Source organism: Trematomus bernacchii, unplaced genomic scaffold (assembly GCF_902827165.1).
Source record: "Trematomus bernacchii unplaced genomic scaffold, fTreBer1.1, whole genome shotgun sequence".
Taxonomy (NCBI): Eukaryota; Metazoa; Chordata; class Actinopteri; order Perciformes; family Nototheniidae; genus Trematomus; species Trematomus bernacchii.
The window spans coordinates 4769231-4786346 of NW_022988097.1; the positions used below are offsets into that span (position 1 = coordinate 4769231).

General features: G+C 41.3%; 1 protein-coding gene across 1 annotated transcript; it reads right to left on the minus strand.

Moving 5' to 3' along the window:
- Positions 1 to 708: 708 nt before the first annotated feature.
- On the minus strand, positions 709 to 14531 carry hdx (highly divergent homeobox). Its single transcript, XM_034121421.1, has 11 exons — positions 14347 to 14531; positions 12531 to 12692; positions 12021 to 12167; positions 10600 to 11769; positions 10466 to 10522; positions 7947 to 8093; positions 4381 to 4564; positions 4164 to 4243; positions 3755 to 3853; positions 1339 to 1461; positions 709 to 1228 (listed from the first exon to the last, which is right to left on the minus strand). The coding sequence occupies exons 2-11, from the start codon at positions 12594 to 12596 to the stop codon at positions 959 to 961; spliced, it is 2343 nt and encodes a 780-aa protein (XP_033977312.1). The 5' UTR covers positions 12597 to 12692; positions 14347 to 14531; the 3' UTR covers positions 709 to 958.
- Between the last annotated feature and the right edge of the window lie 2585 nt (positions 14532 to 17116).

The following is a 17116-nucleotide window of genomic DNA, read 5'->3' on the forward strand; positions in this document are numbered from 1 at the left end:
TTAGTTTAAAGTCACAACTTAGAATTTAAAACCCAATTGGCAACTTCTACCTATTGCTTAAAGGTCCCCTATTATACTGTGTTTCATCAATATATAATAGATCTCAGATATATACAAAACATGTCTCTGAAGTTTTTGGCTTGAAATATCCAACAGGTCATGCATTGTAGCATCCCATAAACCCCTCTGTTTCAAAAGTGCCGATTCTCTGTATTTTACTTTAGATGAAATAAGGTGCCACTCCCAACACCCCTCTGAGAGATATTTGGTTAAAAAGAACACAATGGTGCTCTAGGAGGAGATTCATGTGATAAGGTGGGCGGGGGTTACCTTGGTTGGTGATTGGCTAATGGTTACACAAGCCAAAAAAATCGTTATGACATCATAAAAAAAGTTGATTTAGCATAATAGGTGACCTTTAAAATAGCATAGACAGTTAATCAATGACATAATCATATAATTAAACTGAAGTTTAATCATGTTTGAATTTTATGATTGGGATCCAGAAAAATTGGAGAGCATTTCCGTTGTTTGAACAGTTAATTCTATATCTATATTTAATTAACTTAAATGGCAAAATTCCCTCCCGCAACATTTATCAACAAAATAATTCAGCCTCTAATGTTTGCGAAAGTTATTATTGTGTTTTTCTACATCATAACATAAGTAAAGTGACACTTCTCTCACTGAAACACGTAGTCACACATATAAGTTAGAGGTTTTTTATTGTTCTCCCTGGACTGACCCAGGGCAAGGCGAATGATATGCGTTAAAAAAGGCATTTGTTAGCCCAACAGTCGTAGTGAAGCGTCGATCCACAGGCACTGTGCGCGGAGCATGAATTCATGAGTGTTTTTGTAGATGTGAGACCGTGTGGGCAATAAAGTCTGAAACCAGCTTCTACATGGAGTGTGGAAACATCTGAATGAGTCTATGTGAGCTGATGTACATGACATAGTCACTTTTGTTCTGTGACCGCCTCCGGCAGTCGCTCCTCTGATGCAGAGGGCTCAGTAACTTTAGTCGTTGTATAGTCTTTTTTTATGGTGAACGATGGGACTTCTTCTTTTGCCATCTCCGGTGGAGGCTCCACTCTGCCCGCGCCGGTCATCGGGGAGCCGTTGTGGTTCGAGGATGCGTCCGCTGACTCAGCAGCAGGCTGCGCTCCTCTATCAACCATCATGTCCCAGTCCTGTTCTGAAGGCTGAGGTAGACTGGCCATGAGTTCCTAAACACACAAACCAGAGCAGACTTTAGATTAATCATGTATAAAAACGGTGAGATTTACTTCAAGTTCAAATTAATAATGTCCGTGTGTAAACATGAGTGTTAATGTACCTGCTGTCTCTCCAGGTCATTGTTCCTCACAGCGCTGAGTAGGCTCTTAGTGAAGCTTGCAAGATCGTCGTATCTTTGTTTTTGGTTCTCTAGCTCAATCTCTAAGAACTGCACTTCCTCATGCTGAAACAGGGGAAGCAAAGCAAAGGCAAGAAGTGTTAATTAACTCTTTCAGATGTTGAGGTGTGAGTTACACTGACTATGTTTACATGAAAAAAAAAAATCTGTTTTTTGCCCTTAATCTGAGACATGACAATATTTCTACTTGTCACATAAAAATTAATATCAGACTAACATTCCTTATTTATTGTGGCTGTGGCAACACTGATTCAAGTTAAAAACGCCATCATGACATAGTTGTTTTGTAGTTATCCAAATCTTTTTTAGTGTTCAAAATGAGCTGCTCTTCCAAACAGATGTGGCCTTTTCTCTTTGGCATGCATCTCTACCCAACACCTGCAAAACTGGTTAGTTGGTTTGGGTAAAATGCAAAGAGCTCGCTGTTTGGTTCTAAGGCTGCACGATATATCGTGTCGTGACGATAATCGCGTTATGCGCATGCGCGATATTGACATCGCAGGACGTGCGATTATTATTTTAATCTTTTTAATTAAAAAAAAATATTTGTATTTTTTATTTTTTAGGACATGCGATATTAAGTAGGCAAATTAACTCAAACACGTCATGTTACAATTATTTTGCTGCTTGCTACAAAAGGAAAACTCGCGCGGCTCTCATGTCAGGGGTACTTGAGTGAGTGACATGCAGGCTCTGCATGCACAGAAAACCACCAATCACAACCATTCTTGATCAGATCACAGCAGGATAACCGAGCTAACTCAGCTTGTTGCTCTGATGATCCAGAAGTCCGTGACTAAAATCCTTCATCCGCTTAAATATTGTTAAAAAAAATACCAATTGTATAGCATTAAAGTTCAAGAAAGGATGGTTTGCGGACAACATTTTTTTTTCATATCGCAATATATATTGCAGGGGAAGAAAATATCGCAATGTCAGTTTTTTCCAATATCGTGCAGCCCTATTTGGTTCATCTGTCCAGGCACATGCACACATAGACATCAAAGTGGGCTTGAGCCCCTGCCCTTTTTCTTCCTCCAGAGAAAGTGCCCTTTTTATGGGGTGCTTTTTTTTTTCTCCAATAAATGAATATATATCTAGCCTACTGCTGTTTGCGCACAGTTTCCCTTTCCAAAAATATATTGATTGAATACAAAATAAAAATATCAGGTCAGGAGATTAGACTGTGAAGTTCCGATGCTCTCTCTACCCTCCCTCCCTCCACGTCTCGCGCACAGCGGTGCGGACATCGGTAGTCACTTCAGACAGACAGGTAGCAGCACCTCCACCCTAACAGTCCCTTCAGACAGACAGGTAGCAGCACCTCCCACTTTACTGTCCCATGTTATGCCGGCTTTTCTTGGCTTGTTTTGAAGGTGAGTGGTGATGAACAAATTACTAAACTGCCAGTGCCTCGAGTTTACAGCTAATTAGACAAAAGACAAAAACAAATATAGTTAACTAAGGTAGGCTACTAGCTAATGGATAAGCTAAGGCAATTTATCATGGGCATACAGGCTAATGTACTGTACTTAAGGGGAGACACTACAGGTGAATACAGTAAAATGTGTATCTAATAACGTCATCACAATCGCCACATTGATATGCAAATTAGGCGTTAACTAGTACACTAGTAATAAAGTAGTCTACTATCTTATCTCTTATCTTAATTAAAATGCGCTAATTTGCATGCAGTTACCAAGGCATTGCAGGTGAAAAGGATAAAACAAATAACAAACAAAAAAACATATCACCTCACAACTTCCCCAGATAGTTGATAGTCAAGTCAGTATTTTCTCCTGAAATCTTATGTTTAAATTCAGATTAGCTTTAAATCTATAGATGAATTCTGACATGGTAGTAAAACGAACACCATTTATATGTGTTTTTTGGAACTTTTCTTTCCATTAGAGTGAAAGAAAACATGGAAGCAAAATAGACCAAAATAACAAGTACATGAAAAAACGATATTTTTGCCTGTAATGTCCTTAAACAGTAACTTCATAATTTTGATTGTTGGCTGCTCATTTAATAACTATTAATTGTACTAGTTTGTTGTCTGCTCTTGTGCGTAGTGAATACTAAAGAAGACCATTGGCTCTGTGTTAACTGATTATTTTGTAGAATTCTCTTGAGTATTAAACAATTGCGTGAGTGTGAGGGTATTAAAATAAATTGGTCAGTAAGTCAGAGATGTGCAACTATATTTAACTTTTTGTTTTTAAACATTTTTTTATAAATGATTATGGGAAGTGCCCTTTTTCCCACTTGAGCTCCCGCCCCCCCAAAATGTCTGTGCACGTCCCTGCATCTGTCATATTCTTATGTGTGTCTTCACCTTGAATTCCAACAGGCCCTGCATTTGCTCTAGGTCTGAAGCCACTAAATCACCGCCATCATCATCGTCATATTCGTCCTCATCCATTACCTCGATCTTCTGTTAGAAAAACCAACAAAGATTAAATCAAATAATCATGACATATTGTATTTTTCTGTAATAAACTGAATTATGCCACGATTTGTTTTCTCAAAGTAACAAACCATACTCTTGAGAAAAACAAAAAAACAAAACGTATCCTTGTTTGCAATTGCTGCTGTGTTTAGTCTGCAATAGTGCTGTCTAGATAAAGCTCATACTAACCATGAAACAAGTGACGTGATGCCAAGTTGATGTAGTTTTCTTGCATTAAACTAAAAACGTATATTATTAACTAGGCTGTACTGTAACATCAAATAAAAATAATTACCACATTATTGGCCAGTGGAGCAGCAGCAGGCAGATCTATACCATCATCTCCTTCTCTGTGATGAGAGTCGATGGTTCCATCTAGAAGCCAGGAGATTACATGAATGCTGAGTCACACAGTTTTTACAGACGCAGGTGGATGTGTGTGTGTGTGTGTGTGTGTGTGTGTGTGTGTGTGTGTGTGTGTGTGTGTGTGTGCATTGCATCAGCAGCCTGACCTTCAGACAGGCAGATTGATCCCTCGTCATTCAAGTCATCTCCGAGTTCAGGCGTTCTGAGGCCCACCTCGTCGGGGCTCACGGGAGACTCGTTCCCGGTGGAGAATACAGCAGGTCCCCCTTTAGGTGGAGGGATCTCTATACCCATCAGACGGTACTTCCTCCGTCTGTTACTGATCCATGTCTGTCGATTGGAAAACACAAAAGACAACATGGTAAGTTGGATGGACGTTGAACAAAAATACGCACAAGAGCGGTGGCAAAAGAAAGGGGCGAAGGGGAGGAAGGAGGGAAGACGGGGACACACACACACACACACACACACACACACACACACACACACACACACACACACACACACACACACACACACACACACACACACACACACACACACACACACACACACACACACACACACACACACACACACACACACACACACACACACACACACACACACACCACACACACACACACACACACACACACACACACACACACACACACACACACACACACACACACACACACACACACACACACACACACACACACACACACACACACACACACACACACACACACACACCAATGACTAACCCTGTGTTACTTTAGATCAGTGATTCTCAAATGGGGGTACGCAGACCCCTGGGGGTACGTTGGGGTAATGCAGGGGGTACGTGAGATAAAAAAATACCATACATGATTACAAAAATAATCATAGTACAATAAGTTAAATAGAAAATACAATTTTATATTAAATATTCCGAGAACCACCAAGGTTTCAAGATCCGTTCTTGTGCTTTTCTGCTGCTTAACTGGTTCTTCTCTGTTTTTACAAGTGTGTGGTCGTGTTCTAGTCACTTTGCTCAGCGCTACTGCTTGTTACAACTTTTAATGCCGTACTCGCCATTAACTGTTATTGCTCAGGTTAATCTCGCCCCCGTCCGACGTAAGCATATTGGTTCTTGCCGGGCAGCCGAGTGGGGCCAGCTAAGAACCGGGTTTCGGTACTGAGAGCCGGCTGCGCTGCGGTGGAAAGAGGAAGAACCAGAGCTAAATCAGGCTCTAGCCCGGAACCACGCTGAGCGGAAAGCCAGTTGCAATATTATATTATAACAAATAGACATTGAAATGGAATCGTGGTTTAAACGTAGCAGCACTACAGCAGGGAACGTGGACAACGGAGAAAAAAAGAGAGCCAAAATTGAGCCAACAAAATGCCGTCAATATCCAACACAGTCTCACGGCATTTCGTGTTATAGTCACGAAATTAATCTATTGATTCGTGTTCACCAACACGATTTCACAATTTTTTTGTGTCACACAGAACGATTTTAAAAGCAATGTAAATAATAACAAATTAGAAGGAAAAACAGATAAAAAAAAATACAGATTTCAGTATTCTGAGGCTCTGAGCCCCATTTATTTTCCTCGCGGACGGCAAAAAAACTCTGACATTATACAATTTAAAATAAAAGGGATGGTTAGGCTTAGGGTAAGATATTGAGTAAGAAAATGTTTTTATGAACCACACAGCTTCTGGTATTCCAAGACCCGACCGGACAAAAAGACGTGGTGCAGGCACGAAACATACTACCAATAGAAATACATTGCTTTTAAAATCGTTCTGTGTGACACGAAAAAAATGCGAAAATCGTGTTGGTGAACACGAATCAATAGATTAAATTAATTTCGTGACTATAACACGAAATGCCGTGAGAGGGTTGCAATATCAGGAGGCGTATGCTTTGATGGGATTCAAGTCAACAAACGGCAACCCGCCCCAGGCATTGTGTTTTTTCTGTGGGGAGAAACTAGCAAACAGCTCGATGAAACCAGTGCACCTCCAGAGACATCTCAGCACCAAACACCTGTGTCATGTTGGTAAGCCACCAGAGTACAGATCCTCGCAAGAGATGATGCGAAAAGCCTCCACAACATCAGCCAAAGCACTGGAGGCATCTGACCTAAAACTCCTAAATAGTGTAATTGCAGTGTTATTACATAGTTTGTTTATAATTGCACATTTCTTTTCAGTTACAACTTTATTTTTTAAAAACCCTTTCATGCATTGTGGTCACTACATTAGAGACTGCTAATTTAATGCTGTTTTCTTGTATATGCATGGGGTTTCGGATGGTATAGTTGCACATCAGGCACCACAGTGGATTTTATTATAATATTTGTGTATTGTATTTTATAGTTTTTGCATAATATATCATTTTGTTCATTGGTTTGTTAAAACATATATTACTTAAAAATCTGTTTTAAAAAAATGTCTCATGCATAAAGATGAAAATATCCTTAGTTTGTTGTAAATCATGCATGAAGGAGTTAATAAATCACACACTGATGGAACATTACTATATTGTAATTATATATATATAGGCTTTTTCTATCAAAAAAGGTTCGGGGTCGGTCAGGTGGTACTTGGCTGAGAAAATGTTTCAAAGGGGGTACATTACTGAAAAAAGTTTGAGAAGCACTGCTTTAGATCAATAAAGAAACCTTTATTTTTCGTGCAGGCCTTCTTGGTGGAAGAAGAAACAAAAAACAGAGAAAAGTCTTAAAAATAAAAGCCTTAGGGCTGCGTTGAACAACAGCAAAGTTTATCAAAACATATGTTTAAAAACTCATTTATCCAGACTCACTACTTCCCAAACACATTTTCATGCATTTTCACTAAAACGTAATTATTAAAACAGTTCCGCATAAACATTATTAATCTTGTGCGCCACGTGTCCTAGCATTTATTAAATAGTATGTTTCTTTGGAAAGTGGTGAGAATATGCCTGGATAAATGAGACATGGATTATACTTCAAGATTTCTGTGGAGTTTGTAAACAGACATTTCTAAAACATAGTTCCCATTCACTTCCATTCATCAAGAATTATCCAATCCTTTGGAGTCTTTGTTCACATTTAACGCAAGTTTTCTTCTAGATTCAAGGTAATACGGGGTGAGTACCTGATTAACTAATGGTTATTTTGCAGGTGAAGTTTTGTTTTAAGTCAGAAAATAGGTATACATGTGTCACATTTAGCCTAACCCAAATTTGCAGTTCTTAAAATGATTGCAACGAAGATACATTTGATGGGGGCAAATGTGTTTATCTATTATGTCAGTGTTTTCTTCCTCACAATAATATCCCCAGTAAGTGAGATGGCCGCCCACGGATCATGTGTGTGTCAGGACTGAGAGGCTATATTTAGTCCATCAGCATTCCTACTGTAGCACTGATATATAACTTTGTGACTTTTACACAACTTTACGTAGGTAAGTCATAAAACTTCTATGACCTACAAAAGTTCTTTCCTGTTTTCTTTCAGCTCTCTAAAGTTCAGACGAGTCAAATGGTCTTGTTTTCACTAAATGTCATAGACAAGTGGCTAGACATTGTGAATAAGGCTCACAGCTCGCTAAGTCCACAAGACATCTCTTTAGTTTCAAGGATACTGAGGATATGTAACCCAAGGAGGAACTTACGCTTTTTAAAGATTTTTCTGTATTTGTTTAACACCGGTAATAGAACAAATCCAATCCTGTTGAGTACCTTTACCTTGACTATTTCAGTGTCTACATTGAGTTGGTTTGCAGCAGCGGTGATCTTTTCCCTGCACACTGAGCCCAGGCTGGTCATGCCTCGGTCCCAGTAGCGCTTCAGTTGGAGGAGATCCCCATCACTGAACTGGGTCCGATCCTGCAGCTGAAAACACAAATCAACTTTAACTACAGCACACTCACACTAAAGTTGAGCAGACTTTACCATATAACTTTACAGACAGCATCAACGTAGGTGTGTTATAACCATAGAGAACACCTGGTGCTTTAAAGAGATGGTTCGGATGTTTTGAAATCAGGTTGCATGAGGTATAATCCCTTGTCAGTTTCTTAACTAAAGTTGATGGCGATTTGGAGAAATAGACAGGAGTCCCACCAGCAATGTACTACGTTATAAGTAGGGGTCGACCGATTATCTCTCTTATTATCTCCGATTATCTCGATTATCGAGGCCGATATTCCGCATTTGACAGATTATCGGTATCGGCCTTTTTTTTAATCAAATTGCCGATAAAACTTTGGCTCTGTCTGAGTCACCACTGTTCACGAGCAATGTCCCGCCCACAGCGCTATCTGATAGGCTATTACTGAAGTGTCAATCAACACTGAAGATTTTCCGGGCTGCAGCCAGCCAGAGAGGCGGGACCTTCTCAGATTACAGGCAGGTGCGAAGAACGCAGACACAGACAGAAGAGGCTTCTCAATACTCTAATTTCCCCTCCTCGACTCCTCGGTCCTCCGGTAGTGACCCGGAAATGGATTTCAGCACGCCATGTTGAAGGACATCTCATTTCTCTAAATGCACATCGAGGAGGCTCTCTGGAGGAGCTATAACCGAGGATACACTGATGGGTCCTCCACGGCTCCTCCGCGGATGTATTTCCGGCAACAGTGATGTTTCAAAGAGTCGTGACGCACGGCCGGACTTATCTCAGCCAATGACAGCTCTGCATGCATCCCCTGGATATTATTTTAGTAACTGCTTTCATCGCGACGCGATGTTTACAGTGAGAACAGCTGTGAGGTCCGTGCAGAAAGCAGAGCAGTGTGTATAATATATATCACTCAGTATAACAGGCCTACATTACTCTCTTTATTTGCTTTAGTTTAGTAGATATCTACAAACAAAGAGTCGATATTTTTCTAAGACCATTTAGTGCTTCACATAATAAAATACACAACGGCTGTAGCCTGATTATGCTTTAGGAGCTGTAGGTGTGTGTGGTACAGTGTGTAGGTGTGTGTGGTACAGTGTGTAGCTGTGTGTGTGGTACAGTGTGGAGGTGTGTGTGTGGTAGTGTGTAGGTGCGTGTTGTAGGCTACAGTGCGTAGATGCGGCGGACAGACGGGTCTCAGTTGGTTTAGTGTCCTATGCTTACTTTTAATACTTGTAAATACAACTTTTGGCCCATAATTTCAATTCCCCATTTCAGCGACCAGAGAGAGGGGGGGGATATATCCAGTCTCTGATTGTGTTACGTTATTATGAGAGTGCTCTCATACTTGTTTGATTCTGATTATATAAATATGTGTGTGTATATGTCCGCATCTGTAGCCTGTTATTGTCTCATTATACCGCACTGTCAATGAATTCAAAGTAAATATATAAGTCGTCATGAACACATCTGTTCGGGTAGCGTCTCGCAGCGGAGAAACTGTGACGCGCTGGGACGACTGGGACTGTGACGGCTGCTAGTGGAGCCTCGCAGCAACTCTGCTTTCTGCACCACAATCTGGTGCTGCTGAATTGGGACTACTAAATGAGTGAGACTCAAATATCAGAACAAGTTTTAGTAGTTTTTATTTTATTTTTACTTAATTTACTACAGGGTCACAGAGAGGAAACCAGTTTTAAGATGTTGAAAAGTTCATTAAACATAAAAAGGCATTTCAAAGAAGTTGTGTTATTCTACATTTTGACACCAAGATTTTTTGATTTTACTGCAAATGTATATCGGTTCCAAATATCGGTTATCGGTCTCCTTGATTACTAATAATCGGTATCGGTATCAGCCTTGAAAAAGCCATATCGGTCGACCCCTAGTTATAAGGGCAGGTGGAAGGAAAATATATTTAAGCCACCTAAACATTGGCCAACATGTGAAAATGATGAATCAGTTAAAGTGTAAAAAATTACTTTTTTTTTCAATACAAAAAATATAGTTTTACCTCATAGGACTTGCTGGTATGTATTTTTGTGTGACTTTAGCAAAATGTAACTTTTAAAACACCATATTGACACAATAACACAAAAAATAATTATCGGGGTAGCATAGATTGATATAGGGCTGTCTGACGGCAAAGTAAAGCAGTGGCAATATGTGAAATATAGTTTACTCTTGGGTGGATGAAATAGTATTTGCTAACCCTTTCTCCAACCTAGGAGGGCAGAGCGCCCTCTACTGTAAGTAATACACTGTTTACTAATAAATATCTTCTACAATGCTACTCAAAACCATTCCTCTCAAATATTTTTCCTGTGTTACATATTCAAAATGTTCTGTTTAAAGTACTCACTGTTCTTTTTCTGGAGTTGCTGATAACCCAGGGGGCAGCAGACACACCGACTGAAGTCTGCACACAGAGACAGTCACAGTCAGGGTAAGCCTCTCAAGTAGTTTTGAAGGAAACCTCACCAGAACCTCTCCTACCTGTGCGCTGGATTCCCCTGGAGGTGAGGTCTGTGCTGTGACGGAGTAGCTGCCGTGAAGCGCTGAGGGTCTGGAGCTCGTCATCGGGGGGGTGTTTCTTCCTCTCCCAACTGACACTTCGGCCCCGCTCGGGCTGGTTGGCGTCCGCTCCCTGTGGATGTGTGTCTGAGCGGCCATGTTTGCCAACTCCTCTTCCCTTTGCCACTCGTCTTCTTCATATCCAGTTTCCATGGCGATGGAGAAGTTGGGACTGGCGTCCAGAGGGTGGGGCGCCGGCCTATGACTCTCCGGGCTTTTCGGGGCAGACGCATGACTCGGCTTGAGCTTGTCTCCCTTGCTTATTTCTGACAGGGTGAAGACCTGCTGGATGCGAGGTGACTGTTCGGAGGAGGGGCCGCAGTTTTGAGCTGGGGGGGAGACCTGAGTCTTCTGAGGGGCAGGTGGTTGAAGTTGAGGTTGGGGGTTGGAGTGAGGTCGGTGCTGAGGCTGGGACTGTGAGGAAGAGGACCAGGGGGGGGTTTGCGCTGCAACGTACTGCCTGGTCCAGCTGTGAGGTACCACCCCTGCTCCTGCACTTAGCCCCGCCTCCACAAGGGATACAGCTCCCTTCCTGACTGCAGTGTAGACTAAAGGCCCTGAGGCAGATGTGAGGGGGGGGAGGTTTTGAGTGAGCGACACTAGCTTGGAGTGGTGGGGTGAGGAAGTGGAGCTGTTCCTGCTCTGAAGGGCCCGGCTGATCAGAGAGGTGGTGGATGTGTTTGCTGGAAGTTCGGAGTCTGACTGAGACAGCAGGGCTGAGGGTCTCGGCCTGGGACGCGGGGCAGAGTTTAGAGAGTAAATCCCGGTCAGTATGACGTCATTGTTGTTGTTGTTGTTGCTTCCGTTGCTGTGGGGAGAGGAAGAGGAAGGGGAGGATGATGTCGAGGAGAAAGAAGGGAAGGATGAGGATGGAGGCAGAAGGTGAACGCGGTTCTGGATGTTGCGCGCCGCAGCCAGTTCAGCAGGAAGCAGCGCCCCGCCAGCCAGGCCGTGATTGGACAGTGAACCTCCAGCTAATGAGTGATTGGAGAGTAATCCCCCAGTGAGTCCGTGACTGGAGAAGGAATGAGACATGCCTCCATTTTGTTCGACCCTGGAGGCCAGCTTACGTCTTTTGTTGCCAACCCATGTCTGCGGGGAGAAGACAGAGCAATCAGCTCAGTAACATCGCTTTAAAAAACATTCTGCAATACACTACAGGGACTAATTCAGCAAAGCGATGATAATAATTCATGACTCTGCATTAGAGGAGGAACTCACAGAGAACAGACTCGCTGTCTCAATTACTTCCCCTAAAAATGGCGCAACACACATCATAGCAAAGTGTTCTACTCCCCTTATGCTCATTCACAAACACTTAAGCATATTTTGTATTGGCCTACCCGGACCACGCTGAAGTCCAGTTTGGACTCCTGAGCACACTGCAGTATTAGCTGGAAGCAAGCCTTGCTCTGATTGGTCATCCCATTATCATAGTAACGTTCCAGGATCCTCTGCTGCTCATTCGTAAAAACTGAGCGCAGGTTCATCTGAGACAAAATCAAAAAGATAAAGAAAACGTTGTGTTACACAATAATTCACATGCGCTCACTGATAGATTGTGGTTTAACCTCATGACACTTGTGCAATTTCCTTTAACTGGTGTCTGGCTCACAAGACGAGAGTTTTTTGTAGCCGAATATTTAAAGATCATAACATCTTTCATTAAGTTATTACATTTTTAAATAAGTATATTCCCTAAAAATTTCAATGTATTCCGATTACAACTGCAGCAGCATGCTTTATTTCTTTTCAATATGTCAGATTTCAAGCTGTTGTTATTGTTGGTATTGTTGTTATTATTTTAAATAATACTAGCTCTTTTTGGAATACAACCCTTGATATATACTCACATTCTGCAGGCCACGTCTCTGTGACCACGCATCCATTCTGCTACTGGAGGGGAACGGGGCAGCCATTCAGATCACAGCAAAACCTCCATGTTTCTAGATAAGCACAACTTTGTTTGTACTCATCGTGCCTCAGTGTACCTGGCACACTGCTGGGTAATGTGGCTGCGGAGAGAGAAAAACAGACAACGCCAAAAGTGTAAATAAAAAGACAAATTAATAACTCTATCCATGTCACTATGAGCATGCTTCTGTACTACAAGTAATAGACTATAAGGAATCTTTATCAGTTTCATCAAACTGTAGACAAACAGTCAAAACTGTGTCATAATATACATTACAGCATTTTGAAAAAGAAGCATGAAGCATTATGAGGCTGTAAAACATACAACAGGCTGTCAGTCAAAGTATAATAAACTGAGACAAGCCACTGTTTAGCATCAATAACACTATCAATCATGTGTTGTTGTGCCTAACATTGTTCTAGGCATCATTGAAAGCCACTGAAATGTGTTCCCTTGCATTAACCACAGAGATACAACTATGTATTAAATGCTTGGTTTAAAGGGTAAAAGGGTACAATGAGTTATATCTTACTCTGTGGCAAAACAACACAACAATGGATTATGAGCTTCAAGCTAATTCGTGAAGCCACTTAACGAATATAAGACAGCTAGATAGATACTTTACTCATCCCATATAGGGAAATTATTTTGTCACAGCAGGAGTGTAGTCAAGTCAAGCATTACACATTAGTTAATTATTAACATTAACAGCAACAGTTTTCCTCTTCACAGTAGAACAGATACTTATCACAACAGTATCTAAATAATACAAAATATAAAGAATAGACAATAAACAATTTCACTAAACAACAGCAATATATAGAAATATATACTACAGAAACATATAGACATAGGGAAATTAGAATTGTGCAAAGTAGCTGTTGTGCAAATTGTTCTTGTTTATAGAAAAGGATACACTTAACAAGCAAAGCAGAAGTGAGTATTATTTAGTTGTAACATTCTTAATAGTAATAAATGTGTGTATAAACAATGACGAGCCGGTGACAGTCAAAGTAAGCTTGAGCTAGCTTGTAGCTTCATATGTAAAGACAACAGCTATGCTTATAAACGGGGTCCATTGTTATGAAAACGAGTTACACATGTGTGTTGTGTTTATACACAAAGTAAACGAGGGAGGAAAAAGAGCAACCAGCCCGGTTAAAATAAAAGCTCTTGTACTATCACAAAGCTGGAAACTCGGTGAATAAGTTTGAAAAACAGCAGTAGCCTACTAGGCTTTGATAAAGACAGAAATGTCACATACGGGATTGTTGTGCGACCAATAGGCATCCAGCAGCAGGTTTATTTTGGCAGGCTGACTGCGCATGGCTACAGTCAATATGGAGACATTACTGAGAGAATTAGCGAACAAATTGTGTTCACGTCAGATAAGTATGCCAGCCAGACAGCAGCATGGGGACTCAGAAACACTATTCCCACACAGGAAGCACATGCTGTAACTTTACGACTGCGAGCCAGACAGTAAACAAACTGGGTAAGCGCCGCATTCATCTCCACAATGGCCGTACAAACAGCTTAGCTTGCAGGCCCGGGCGGCCATATCTGAGTCAGCTAACGTTAGCTAGCCTTAGCATAGCTTTCCCTATGGATAGCTGCAGCTAAACTTTTCCTTCAAATCTCTGATTTCCCGACCCTGGCATGAGCATTCTCGCAAACCTTGCACTCGAGCAGGCACGAACAAGAACAGCCGGGGTATTCCCGAAGTGAAAAAGTAAAACCACTTTCCTACTTACCATTTCTGATGTCAAAATCAGACGGACGTTCAAATTCAGCAGATTTCTTCACCAGTCCCGTTTGCTAGACAATGAAATCAGAACGTCCGATCATCAATTCTAATCATGATTGTGACGTGTTTGCAGACAGGAGCCAATGGGAACTCGAGATCATCGCTCTGACATTTGGAAAGGGCTGAAAATTGAGCGAAGTCCCGCCCACCATTGACTTTGTTCAAAGGCTGCTGGAGGAGGAGGTCACAGACATGGAAGCAGCCCAAATGTTGGATGTGAAATGGTCTGTGTCCTCATCACCTTTTAATAACTGAAAATGTGCAGGGATGTACAGTAGGTGCTGCAAATGTTGCCAATGTTTAAAAGGACAATGCAGGATACAACAATCACTGTCACTGTCAGCAAATGCTATTTTTAGATTGCTATCTTAAACTTTTCATCAATATCTTGACTTCGTATTGACAGCAAAAGGTTGCAAATGATTGATGTTTTTCCAAAATGGTAATGATAAACGTTTAAATCAGCATTTTGAAATGATTAAATCAAATCACATTTACATTACATTCAAGTATACTATACTGACATTGTAAGTCTTGTACAAATAGTCATGCAAGTGAAACACATTTCATTTAAATATAATACATTTTAATTTAAGTAATCATCAGTATTACAGTACTTTGAAATACCTCAATCAACACTTTATACCTAAAGATCTTTTTATCCTGAAGTAAATTAGTTGTACCTTCTGCAATAAGACTGACTTATGTACTTTCGTATTACAGTCTAATATCATTTTGCCATTTTTGATGCAGGATGCTTACTATATCAGGACGAGAGACAGACAAAAAGACAGCACGTTTAAAGAATGGGGCAGTAAATCGGTCCTTAGAGTCGGTTAGAAACAGACGTTTGGTCCCTCAGGAAGCACCTTGCCAACAACATAAACACAAACTGCGAACAACCATACATTATCATTCAAAGGACTTGCAAGACATTATTGTTGATTTGTAGAACATCCCGATATATCTGTTTACAGGTTTTTGCTAGAGCTACATGTACTTCTGAATTTTTAAACCAATTGTTTTTGTTTGTGAGTTCTGTTTGAAAGAAATAAAGTAAGTTGTTCTATAACCACTGTGTTTTGTGACCTGTTCCTCTATATGTAGGCTTTGCATGCTTTTTGGATCACACATTTATTTCTGAAGAATTATTCCAAGATTTGCACAATTAAATCCACAGGCAAGTAAACGAACACCACTTGTTCATGTCCTCAGGACATGAATCAATCCACACAAAATGAATACAACATTCTTTTATTTCAGTATTCTGAAAAATGAATGAAATTAGAGGATTTCTTGCCTTCATATGCTATTTTAAACTGAATATTGTGGGTATTCGGACATTAGTTAAAAAAAACATTACATTTGACTGTGTGAAGTTGTGATGGGCATTCTTATTTATATTTTGGTGTTTAGTAGACTAAACGAAGATTGAATAACTGAAAACATTATTGTCAGATTAATAGATTCCTTGGCAGATGATACAATGTCATTTGTAAATAATAGTTGTATGGAAAAACATTATGAAAATGTTCTCGCTTGTTTTTTTATGATTTTCTCTTTGTTTTGAGGTATCTTTCTATCTATCCATCTATCTATCATTAGTTCATACAAACTACCTGCTTCTTGCTCCATCTCCTTATGTATAAAGTCAACCTTAGTAGGTGTGTGTGTGTGTGTGTGTGTGTGTGTGTGTGTGTGTGTGTGTGTGTGTGTGTGTGTGTGTGTGTGTGTGTGTGTGTGTGTGTGTGTGTGTGTGTGTGTGTGTGTGTGTGTGTGTGTGTGTGTGTGTGTGTGTGTGTGTGTGTGTGTGTTGGGGGGGGGGTGGGTGGGTGGGTGGGTGTGTGGAGGGGATTCTGCTCTAATCCATGACGTCACCTGTGTCCCAGGTGCGCAGCAGGGGGCGCTGTTCCTCACAGCTGAGCTCTGATCAGCAGCAGCGCCTGACAACTGATGCTGATCTCCTCATCTACAGATGGTGAACTTAAAAAAACAGCTGATGAGCATTACCTTACACTGTGGTGTGGCACGCGCTGCCAAAAGGCACGCAGACAACCACAAACTATGAGTGTTGACAAAGACTAATGAATTAACACTGTAAAAATACAAATAATGAAGCACGTGATTACAATTCCAGGTGACATCTTAAAGACCCTGCCGGTTATAATTGATTTTACTTCAGTTATATTGCACACTCTGTATGTATGTGCATGTGTAAGGCAGGGGGTGGGGGGGCATAAAGAGAGAGATCCCTATATGGTGTGCGTTGCACCATTCCCTGGTCTGTGTTATGAGTGGTGGCCCTTGTGATGCTGCAGCGAGGCGGGAGGGAGGAAAAAAAAAGAGAGGAGAGGGGAGGGGAGGGGTCGCTCCATCCCCTCTCTCCCACCGAATCCACTTCTCACAGCGCGGGAAGGCACGAGCAAGAGAGCGAGAGACACACAGAGCGAGAGAGTTAGAGAGAAGGAAGGAAGGAAGGAGGGAGGGAGCAGAAAGGAGTGTGCGTGTCTCCTCCGTGTGTGCGCGTGGATTGCACCACCGCATCCCGTTCACCGTTTCTGCAGGCGGCCATGCTCTGATGGAGAGACTAAAACTGACAAAGCTCTATTTTTCCTCAGATTCACCCACCGCCGTGTCATTCCAGATGTGACTGACAAGTCGTTTTATGTCGCCCGCATTGAGTCCTGTGCCGTTCACCTCGGAGAGACTGTGACACC

What these genes read in the sequence shown, in the direction of transcription:
- hdx (XM_034121421.1), bottom strand. Translation starts at nt 12,596, where the DNA reads ATGGCTGCCCCGTTCCCCTCCAGTAGCAGAATGGATGCGTGGTCACAG. An exon ending in AGAGACGTGGCCTGCAGAAT is followed by an intron (nt 12,168 to 12,530) that starts GTGAGTATATAT and finishes ATTTTGTCTCAG; the next exon opens with ATGAACCTGCGCTCAGTTTT. An exon ending in TAGACACTGAAATAGTCAAG is followed by an intron (nt 4,565 to 7,946) that starts GTAAAGGTACTC and finishes TCCAATCGACAG; the next exon opens with ACATGGATCAGTAACAGACG.